General features: G+C 38.6%; 1 protein-coding gene across 1 annotated transcript in view; it reads right to left on the reverse strand.

The window, feature by feature from the left end:
* Positions 1-12,026, reverse strand: part of Unc13c (unc-13 homolog C) — a 269,849-nt gene that overhangs the window by 58,135 nt on the left and 199,688 nt on the right. Inside the window, exon 22 of the mRNA XM_090358380.1 lies at positions 7,880-7,957. Coding sequence (XP_090214506.1) covers positions 7,880-7,957 — 78 coding nt within the window. The remainder of the gene's footprint in view (positions 1-7,879; positions 7,958-12,026) is intronic.

Below are 12,026 nucleotides of genomic sequence, written 5' to 3' on the forward strand. Positions count from 1 at the left end.
AGTATGTGTATCCAGCCGACTGTAGGGTTTTTTTTTGGCAATAATGAGAATAATGAAAACATGTATCTAATTATAGTCTTACTAAGAAGAGAAAAGTCCTAAGATTTGATTGAGTTCTATATTTTTTTTTGCCAGTCCTGGGCTTGAATTCAGGGCCTGAACACTGTCCTTGAACTTTCCTCAGGGCTACAGCTCCACCACTAGAGGCCACAGCACCACTTTTAGTTTTTTTCTATGTATGTGGTACCAAAGAATCAAACCTGGGTCTTTGTGCATGCTAGGCAAGCACTCTACCACTAGGTCAAACTCATCAGATATCTTAACATGAACTCATGAAATAGAGTTTGCATGACCAATGATCTTCAGAATGAAACTCATCTCCTTTCCAGAGTATTTACTGCCACCTTATCTCCATACTTTCCTATACTTCACCAAGCTTCCTTGCCTTGTGTTCAACTCATCGATTCAGGTGTACTATAATCTTGTCACCTGCAGAAATGTAGGTCTGGCCGGGAGTTTGGCCTAATGGTAGAGTGCTTGCCTAGCATGCATCAAGATCTGGGTTGGATTCCTCAGTACCACATACATAGAAAAAAGCTAGAAATGATGCTGTGGCTCAAGTGGCAGAGTGCCAGCCTTGAGGAAAAAGCCCAAGGACAGTGCTCAGGCCTTGAGTTCAAGCCCCAGGACTAGTAATAAAAACAAAACAAAACAAAAAAACTGTAGGTCTGGAGGAAGGTCACTACCTGACCCTCATTTCCTGAGAAAGTAGGTCCAAGGTTTACCCATTAGTCTGGTAGGTTCACCCTTCTAACAATAATTCCTCTAATACTCTTCGCGTTAAATAAATCTGTTAGTACACATGCATTAAATTCTTTACCTTATATCTTTTAATATTTTGAATTAAATACTTTAATAAATGCAAAGTCTACCACTACATCTCTGGAAAAGAAAACCTCACTTTCCAGAAAAACTGTGCTTGAATTGAGGACCTGGTTCCTTCCTTTGGATTTTGTTTTATGTATCATTCCCTGGTCTTCATCTTAAATCGTTCTACCATTATTTTTACTTTCTTGCCTTACAAATAGGTCACAACAATGTTAGATATGTTGAAAGATAGAACAAATAAGAGAAGTCAACTTATTTGGAACAATCTTCCAGTTGACATTCAGCTAATATCTTTCCTTCCCTTGACCTGCCAAAGGCTCTCAAGAACAACCATTACCTCCCCATCCTTGACTCTGCAGCGTGACTTTTGCTCTGGGTACACCAACAATATGTTCAGTATAGATGACCAATGGCATCAGGTTGGCCAGTTCAGTCACCATGTTTATCCTGTTCATCTTCATTTAGTTCTTTAGGCTCTTACGTCTTTGTTCTCCATTTCCTTGCTGACTTCAAGTCCTCCGATATACTCCTTATATTAGTGTCTCCTTCAATTTGATCTTTCTATTCTTTCTATTCTACATTTTCTCCATGAGCAATCACAAGCCTAAGGCTCCAACTGCTACCTCTATGCAGATGATCCCAAATCTACCACGCTCAGTGTTCGCAGCACACCTGAACACGCTGTCCATCTTCTCAAGAGTCCACTTCGGTGGTGTGCATACATAAACCTCAGTTTATGAATGTATTTAGAAATGGAACTTATTACCTTGTCATCCTGAATTTACTTCTCTTTTTATCGTCTCTGGTTTGGTTAGTGTCCTTCAGTACTTTATTTTCTGTCAATCCTTTCTCAAGGCTGGTGCTCTACCACTTGGGCCACAGCACCATTTCTGGCTTTTGTATGTCTGAGGTAGTAAGGAATCGAATCCAGGGTCTTCGTGCATGCTAGGCAAGCACTCTACCACTAGGCCAATTTTTGGGCCCTTCTATTTTTTTTTAAGGAAGAAATATTAAAATAATCTTTCAATTCTACATTCTTCCTCCTATATGTACATGAACATGGTCTCTCTGAAATATTTTCTCCATGTTGCGTCCCGACTCAGCACTTCCCACCTCCAGCTTGTGCTGCTGTTCTCTACTTTCTCGCTCCGGCTATTCCCAGAGCAGGTTCACTGTAACCATGTCTGATCTTAGCCCTTGCTCATCTTGCCAGCTGGCATTCACCAGGGAAAGGATTTCAAGCAATTTCTCACAGTCTTATCTGGCTTCTGGCATTTCTTTTACTTTTGAAAAAGGTTAATTCTCTCCAACACTTCTACTGATCTGGATCTATTGATTTAACAAAGACTAGTTCAAACTGAAATAATTGATAAATCAGTGGAGATTCCCTAATAAGGTTGTTCTCTTTGAAATGCCCTAAGTCACTATAAAATTGTGACATTTGCTTGGGGACTATAGTACATGGTTGAAAAAATATATATTATCCTCTCTACTTAAGCCAATTTCCTTAGCACCGGGGACATTATGCAGTTTTTGTTGCTGCTTTATTTTTTTCATTTTTCTTCTTTGAAGGGAACTGCCTCGAGTTTACATGCTCATCTTAGAGACAGATTATGTCATATTCCTCATTTCATTCAGATTTGCATGGATGATGTGCTATGGTATCAGTTATATTATATGTTCACATTTCTAACTTTCTGGTTTTTCAAAAAATTGAAGGCTCTCTATAGTTGTCTCCTATGCTAATTGAAAAGAGTATTCAGTGAACCTATCATTACACTTCAAATCAGCTACATGTCTTTGGGATAAGTCAGTTTATTTAGCCTAGATAGCCAAAGGGGAAAGGGAAAAGGATAATTTTATCTTTTGTAATTCATTCACTATAGTTCTGAATTTAGGATTTTTCTACCTCTATGTTTGTTTGTTTTTGTTTTTGTTTTTTTTGTTTGCCAGTCCTGTGGCTTGAATCCAGGGCTGGGCACTGTCCTTGGACATTTTGTGCTCAAGGCTAGCACTCTGTCACTTGAGTGACAGTGCCACTTCTCGCTTTTTCTGTGTATGTGGTGCTGGGGAATTGAGCACAGGGCTTTGTGCATGCTAGGCAAGCACTCTACCACTAGGCCATGCTCCTGGCCCCTTCTATGATTTTTCTACTTCAAAAATTTAGGATTGTTCTACTTCTATGTGTCTAGACTGTTTTACTTTGAATTATGTCTTTGAGCCTTATCTAGTGATGGGACACTTCTATTTCATATAGATTATCTTTCTATTAATGGATAACAAAGACTCCTGTCCTTATAACTACAAAATTTTTGAACATTAACTTCTCTTTTTTACAGCTGGGCCATAAAAAAAAAGTTCAGATAATGTCATGTTTTTAGAACCACATGGACATTGAAGCTATTTTTCCCCAAGGCAATTCCATTCTGAAAATGTTCACTATAAAAAGAAGAATTTAGTGTGTCTAAAGGCTGTGAAATTGCGCAAGGTAAAGAATAAGCCAGGATAGAAGAAATGAGATCCTGTAGTTTTTTCCTGTAAATACTGACTTAAAAAAAGTCATTTAGTCCTAGCTGGGTGCGGTGGCTCATGCCTGTAATCCTAGCTACTCAGGAGGCTGAGATCTGAGGATCAAGGTTCAAAACCAGCTCAAACACAAAAGGACCTGAGACTCATCTCCAATTAACCCCTAGAAAACAGAAAGTGGGGCTTGGCTCAAAAGTAGGGTGGTAGCCTTGATCTAAAGAGCTCAGGGACAGGGCCCTGGCTGAGTTCAAACCCCATCTCTCACACACACACACACACACACACACACACACACACACACACACACGCACGCACGCACGCACGCACTAACTGTAATTAAGACTAAAAAATAATGTGAAAAAGGGAAGCTATGTTTTGATCACTGACTGCAAGGACTGGTGATGTGTTGGAGCACGCAACAACAGTCAAAAATGATGCTTGCAAAGTCACAGGAAGGAGTTTTTTCCCTTGAAGATGGCAACTGAAGGGCAACTCTGATTTCTTTCCCTCTTGGCTTTCTCCTGAAGTGTTCTCAAGGGTCAGAGAGAGAGGTTAGTCTAAAAAGAGACCTGACAGTAAGTAACCCACACCATGAGCTCTCCAGAACACTGGGGCAAGGGGGTTAACAAGCAGTGCTTGTGTGGTCAGCATGAGGCAGGCAGCCAGGGATCTTTCAACTTCTGTGGCCTGGCCTTTGCTTGAACCACACGATTAGCTGTTAAACCTAACTTTATGTGGTATCTGTTCATGCTGGATTCTTATAGTTATGAAATCACTTCAAAATAAGTTGCCCTTCTAGCCTTCATTATCCTCTTAATTTTCTATTCAGTCCAATTTGTTAATTCTAATTACAGAAAAGCAATCAGTCAGCATCTGAATTCTATCAAAATAAAAGCCCAGCACTTCAAACATTCAGTTCTTTTTCTTTTCCTTCCTTCCTTCTTTTTTTTTTTTCCAATCCTGGGGCTTGAACTCAAGGCCTGGACACTGTCCTTGGGCTTTTTCAAGACTAGTGCTCTACCACTTGAGTTGCTGCACCACTCTGGCTTTTTCTGTGTATGTGGTGATGAGGAATTGAACCCAGGGCTTTGTGCATGCTAGGCAAGCACTCTACCACTAGGCCACACCTCTGGCCCAAACATTCAATTTTCTTTATGTCCTGGACCTGAAAAACTAAAAGTCACTGGTTACATTCACTCAATTCAGACAAGGAATATCTCCCTTTCCAGCTTTCTTTTTACATGACAGAAAGCGAGAAATCGGAGCTTATTCTATTATTGCAGGGTAAAATAGCCACAATTTGTGTGTGTGTGTGTGTGTGTGTGTGTGATGATACTTGGGCTTGAAATCAAGGCTTGTTTATTGTTCTTTACCTTTTTTGCTCAGGGCTGGTGCTTTACCACCTGAGCCTCAGGTCCAGGTTTTCGCTAGTTAAGTGGAGATCAGAGTCTTATGGAGCATCTCCTGCCCAGGGTTGGTTGTGAAACAGGATCCTTAGATCTCAGCCGTTTGAATAGCTAAGATTACAGGCATGAGCCACTGACATTTGTCTTGAACTTTTTTTTTTTAAAGGTGACGCTTCATGATTTGTGAAGCTTATTTTCTTGGTATGCTTTCTAGAGGAACCAGAGTTATAATGCCTTAGGGTACTCTTAATTGGTATATAATAGAACAGGCTGGAAACTCACTTTATGTGGTAAACAATTTAATGGCTTTCTTTGTTCTTTTGATTAAAAAAAATGAACTGGGACAACATGGCCTATAGGACACGGTACATGCCACCATAAATGCTAGCTGCTCAGGTGACTACTCTCAGAGTCATTGCTAACAACAGAATATCCAGGATATTCAGAAGTTTACACATGCTTCCATCACAGACTCTGCTTTAGCCAGATCAGGTTAAAGCAGTGGAGGGGCAGCATCACGCAGCTTTGCCCACCAGCGGCAAGCACGTCACAGACAGAACCAGAGGCAGCAACAGTGCTATCTGAAGCCAATTAGGAAACATAGAGCATTTAAAATTATCTTGAACAAATGCGTAAGTGATTATTTTCTAACTAGATTTTGTTCTAGTTGTAGCAAGAAGTGTACATTCCAGCAAAGATGATGGAGGGCAATAAACTCCTAAGAGAGGAAGAATAAAGCCTGGGTTGGCAAGTTTCCCTTAGCAATATCAGTCAGAGTTCTGATAAACAGTTCCATTGACAGGAGGAAGAAACTGGGAATTACCATTTGTTCACGTTGTATAACTTCCACAGGTCATTGGGTTTTTCTATGCCAAGTGCTATAGCTTTGCTTCCTACTGAATGCTGAATCCTGTCATTCTCTCTCTCTCTCTCTCTCTCTCTCTCTATATATATATATATATATATACATATATATACATATATATATATATTTTTTTTTTTTTGCCAGTCCTGGGCTTGAGCTCAGGGTCTGAGCACTGTCCTTGGACTTTCTCAAGGCTAGAGCTCAACCACTTGAGCCTCAGCACCACTTCCGGCTTTTTTCTATATGTGGTACCGAGGAATTGAACCCGGGTCTTTGGGCATGCAAGGCAAGCACTTTAACCACTAGGCCAAACTCCCGGCCAACCTTTTATATTTTTTTAAAAAGCCTTAAGTTAAGGAACCCATTTAGATACTGACATATACAGATAATTGTAGTAGGAATCTACCAAGTATTTTGAGACCAATGAAGCAACCGATAACTCTAACATAGTTTTATATTTATCAAGCTCTTTTCTGGGTGTGGGGAGCTGGGAGATTTCTTCCTTGCAATACATCTTTTGATCCCTATGTTGTTGCTATTTGGATCTTCTTTTTCTAAGCAACAAGAGATAAGAGATTAAGATGGAAGGGGAATGGAGAAAAGAAATAAGGACAAGGATGGAAATATGGAAGTAGAGTCAATGATACCAGCCCAACAGATTATATATATTGAGAAGCTAAGCCTTAAAGTTGATTTCACTCATTTCCTTCAGTGGATTGTCCTTGTGCATTATTTTGGAGGAGTTTAACAAATAAACATTTGCATGAGTTACAAAGAGAGAAAGCTCCTATGCCCAGAAACCCTCGAAATTTCTGCCTTCATCATTTTTTTCCCAGTAAAGTAGAGGAGGTCTCTGATTCAGAATTCATTTGAAACTAAGTTATAGAGTCCCTTATAACGTGTCAGGTTAGAAGATGGCCTGCTCTGAACAGTTTCCTAAAAGTTCAGGCCCCAATTGTTTACTCTGATTTGTCTGATTCATAAATACTCAGTTTGCCAGCATATTACCATATGAGATCTGACACTTAGAAGAGTGACGAAATAGTAGTAGCGGGAGTAAGTTTCTAGAAATACATTTTAAAGGTCACTTCATTTTTTAAAAAAATCCACTGAATTTAGGTCAGATTTCCCAGAAAAACCAGTATTTTCTTCAGTACTTTTCCATACATGCAAGTGGACCTCTAGGTTTGAATATAAAACAGCACTGAAATTAAAAGAGCATCTCAAGTGATAACTCCTGACTGTTGTACTCAGGCCCAATCTTTTAAAAAAAGCCTCAGAAATTTAGAAATTTGCTTTGAATTCCAATCTGGCATTCCATGTGTTCCCTTTACCACATAAGGGGAAAGGGAGTAAAGGTAACATGAAGGAATCTTAAAGAGAAATGTTTAATACACGTGACACAGTACCCTTGGGAGAGTTTCATTGGTGGGAGATGGAATGGAAGAACCCTAACTTCTTCGTGATGTTCTTCCCAACATTCTCCATCTCTCAGATGTTTACACTGGTTAATGAAAAAGACGACTACAGCGGGAGGAAGCGGGGTGCGCACAGCTAAGGTTTCTCTCTTGGTCCCATCCAAACAAAGCAGATGAGAACTGGTAGGAAATGCGCTCAAGGTGTAGGGAGGGGACACACAGCCAGGGAAAGCTTGGAAGGTGCTTATTACTACCACGAACCTCATAAGAGAATCTTTCTCCTTCCTTCTTCTGTTGTTCATTATTGGCAAGCCAGAGACATTGGACAGAGACAGGACCATTACATGCACAACACAGCACATTTGACACAATTTTCCCCATGTACAAAAGTAAACCACTGACAGATCCAAAACCACTAGTGCCAGAATACCACTTACAAATGGACACTGTATGATAAAAGGAAAATCGACTTTTCTGCGGTTCTTTACAGATCATTAGCATATGCATATATACATATACATACACACGTGAAATTGTGTGTTTAGATCTACTGGAAATCAAGTACTTCCTCCTATTCAAACTTCTGTTTCCCAATGTATTCTGTTGTAAGCAATTATCATCTTAATTGTTCATGGTATATTAGGCTGTTATCAACTTCCTGGTCATTGATAAACCACTTAAGAACTTGGTCAAGACACCTTTCACAGCTAAGCAATACGTTGCTAATGATCTGTAAGTCAGACATTTGGCAAACACAGTAGTGAAGATCTACTCACCTCTTTCCCTCCCATCGATTCAAACATTTTTTCCAGCTGGACTCGCAATTGTTGAATATTGTTCATCAAGATACAGGGCTTCAAGTTAAAAAAATAAAGGACAGTATTATGAATACCTTTTATATATTTGATTATTGAACGAGTCATACATATGTCACTATTTGTGGTGTCTTATTAAATTTGGAAAGCACAATAATTATGCTATTTTAAGCTATGGTTTTTAACAGCCTAGAATGGATAAAAAAATTAATGACCATCATATAGGATGAGTCTAAATGAAAGGATCTCTAGGATATGGAAACAAGAGCTTTCTCTTATGTGATTGTTGTTCTTAATGTACTATGTTATGTCTCTTCTCTTTTTTTTTGCCCTTACGGTTAATCTCATATTGTTATTGTATCTGACTTTGTTACCTGATATATTGTATATACATTCATTTGCTTATTTGAAATAAGAAAAGGAAGGGGAGAAAACAAGATGCTTGAGAGGGGGTGGAGTGAGGGAAACTGGGATAAAAAAATGAGAAGGGTTATCAGTATGTGAGAATTAATGCACCTACTACTTGGCAAATGTAACTGTAACCCTTCTATACATTACCCTGACAATAAAAAAATTAATGACCATGTTGGTTATATTTAATAACTTGTTCACACAATGAACCATGAAAGATTTGCTACCAAAGTTTCTTTCATCCTTAGTTTTATATACTTACAAATTAAACATATTGTGTAATATTATGGTATTATATACTTACAAATTAAACATACTGAGTTTGAAAATTTTGGATTAGAGAAAAGTGGGGAGCTTAAATTCTCATGTGATCACATGGTATTAAAACCAAAACTGCCACCAGAAATTTTTATCTCCAAGAAATGCTAAAAGAAACTGATATATTGAATGGAAACTCCTTTGCACAGCTACAGATAACAAAAATAAATAAATAAAACACCTTTAATAGAGTCTCCGGTTGTCGATAGAGTCTTTAGGCTGGCAATTGCATCCCTTCATTATCTGGCCTCTTATCCTACTCTTTGATGATCTGAAACATTGATCAATTCAAAGCTTTCTTTCCTAGCTTTTTTTTCACTGTTCTGTCACTCACTTAGCATTTGTCTTATGTTTCCCTAGGTTAGAGTTGTTGATATCTATATTCTCAGCTAGACATTATACATGTTGTTGTGTATTTTTCCAATTTTCTTTATTTACCATACTATCCTTAAAAACATTTCTTCTGTGAGTCTGGGAGGGCAATGAGAGGAGGGAGCACACAAATGTTAGAAAGAAGGATAATCATAAAGACACTCATTCTATTCAATTGTATTATGTAAAAAATTGGTCCAGATAACCTGAAGGTAGAGATGGGGTCAGAAATATGGGGGAGGATGATGGAAAGATTGAAATTGATCAAGATATATCATGCTCATAACCTGCCTCTGGGAATTGAAATCTTTCTATATAACTGCTTAATAAAAATAAATATTTTAAAAACTGCTGTATGCCAGTGGCTCGTGCCTTTACTCCTAAGTACTCAGGTGCTAAGATCTGAGGATTACAGTTCAAAGCCAGCCTGGGCTGGTACATCTATGAGAATCTTATCTCCATGTAACCACCAAATAAATAAATAAATAAAAGCTAGAAGTGGAGCTCAAGTAGTAAGCCTTGAACAAAAAGGCTTAGTGTCAGAGCCAGGACTTGAGTTCAAGCCCCAGGAGGGAGGGAGGGAGACAGAAAATCAGACAGAGAGACAGAGACAGAGAGAGAGACAGACAGACACACACACACACACACACACACACACACACACACACACACACACACACCTGAAGAAATAGTGATATAATAATGGCAAAGATGTAAGATTTGGTGACTATAGTAGATATGACTTTAATAACTGTAGAAATTAATTTTGCATTGGAAAATAGAATTTGGAATCTTGACAGAATCATTTAATGGTTGCTACACATTGATTCCAAAGAGCTAGCAGATGAAAGGAGAGACAGCAGACAAAGAAAAGAAAATAGATCTATCTTCCAGATTGCCGGGAAAAGAGCCAGTAACGAATCAAGGACTCTCAGGATGTCAAAGAGGTGGCTCTCCTTAGTGGAAAGATTTTATTATAACCTTAAACACATGACTGACCTTTGCAAAACTTTGTACTTGACTCTTAAAGTGACCACATCCTAGATATGATTTACAAACACAATTTTAAACCTCTATTCGGTTCCCTTGAATTCCAGCCACTTAAAATGCTTTAGTTTTTAAATGCAGGCACCTGAGAATTATCCCCCACAGGTTCAGATTCTGCAGGCTGAACTGGAATACCCAGAAATCATTCTGCTCTGAGTGGGACTTCCTGATCTAAGCTTACTCTTTTCTATAGATGGGATGGAAAATTTTCAAACTTTTAGAGGAAATGAGTATCTGAGCCAAAGTCTACAAACTGAGCCAATTAGGAATTTCATTTCCACTAGAAAAACAAAAGGACAACTTGGTATATTTTTAGGGACTTGAATTTGAGCAATCCTACCAGAAAGGAATCCAAAGTCAAAATAAGACCTTGACCTATAATGAGAAGACTTCATGGGTGAAGGAATTCGTTACTTACTCCTCATGTGGTTAGGTTAGCTTGGCTCTTCTGTGATGATCTAAGTCTTCAGGCTTATCCTTCTTATTTCCTTTTTTTTGTCTGTCATGGGGCTTGAACTTTTGGCCTGGGTGCTGTTCATGAGCTCTTCAGCTCGTTTATCACAAGTGAGCCACAAAACCACTTCTGGCCTTCTAGTGGCTAATTGGAGATAAGAGTGCCTGGGCTGGCTTTGAACCGTAATCCTCAAATCTCAACCTCTTGAGTAGCTATGATTACAGATGTGAGCCACTGCATCTGGCCTTACTTCCCTTTTCTATTTTCTATGTTGTTGGGAGTGTGATCAAACCCAGGGGGCCTTGCATGCTATTGCCTCACCACTGAGCTACATTACTATCCTTTAGGCTTTGAGACAAAAAGTCTCCCTATGCTTCTCAGGCTGATCTCAAACTCAACTCTTCCTGCATTTATTTTCTGAGTAGTAGAATTACAAATAGGAACCTTAAGGCCTTACCTTGAGCCTATGTTTATAGGTACATATAAAGTACCAGCTTTATAAATTAAAGCCAACTGACAAAGCATCTTTTTTGGATTTTTTTGTTTTGTAATCATTTTTTAATTGTAATGTATAGAGGGGCTACAGTTACATTTGCCAGATAGAGGGTACAATACTTCTCACACATTGATACCCCTTCCCATGGTTTTGTCCTCATTTCCCTCCCTCCATCTCCTCTCAATCATCTTGCTTCCCCCCATTCCTTTCCTATTTCAAATAAACAAATAAACATATATACAATATATCAGGTAATGATGCCAGATACTGTAACAATATGAGATTACCCAAAGGGCAACAGAAGAGAAGAGAAATAACATAGTACATTAAGAACAACAGTCACATAATATAAAGCTCTTGTTTCCATACCCTGGAGCTCCTTTCACTTAGCCTCATCCTATATGGCCTATATATCTAAGCTTTGAGCTATTGTAATCCTCTGCTAGGAGACTGACAAAACATCTTGATGTGATGACTTCCTATGGAAAATAAAAGAACTACTAAGGAGGAAATGAGCACCAACAGTTGGATTCCCCTGGTATGATCCCAAATTAATTATCTAGGAATATGTAGATTTTTAATTATTAAGTCTCCATTTGTTCCTTATCAAAAAGCAAAGCCTTGGGCCAGGGTTCACTCTTTTTGTGAATCTGATACTAAAGCCAGTGGTTCAAGTCTACAAGGTACGTTCTTTTTTTTTTTTTCATTCTTTTTTGTCGGGATAATGTATAGAGGGGTTGTAATAGCATTCATCAGGCAGTAAGTGCACTATTTCTTGCATATTGATATTCCTTCTCATGTTTTTGTCTCCATTTCCCTCCCTCCACCACTCCCAATAATCTTGTTTCCCCCCTTCCCTTCCTTATTTCAAATAAACATATATACAATATACCAGGTAACAAAGCCAGATACAGTAACCACATGAGATTAACCGTAAGCAAGCTCTGTTCTTATGTCCCTCCATTTCCTGCGGTCCCTAATCATCACCCTCTATGAAAATAAAGAAATAA

Source organism: Megascapheus bottae, chromosome 25 (genome assembly GCF_031878675.1).
Source record: "Megascapheus bottae isolate mThoBot1 chromosome 25, mThoBot2.hap1, whole genome shotgun sequence".
NCBI classification, from domain to species: Eukaryota; Metazoa; Chordata; class Mammalia; order Rodentia; family Geomyidae; genus Megascapheus; species Megascapheus bottae.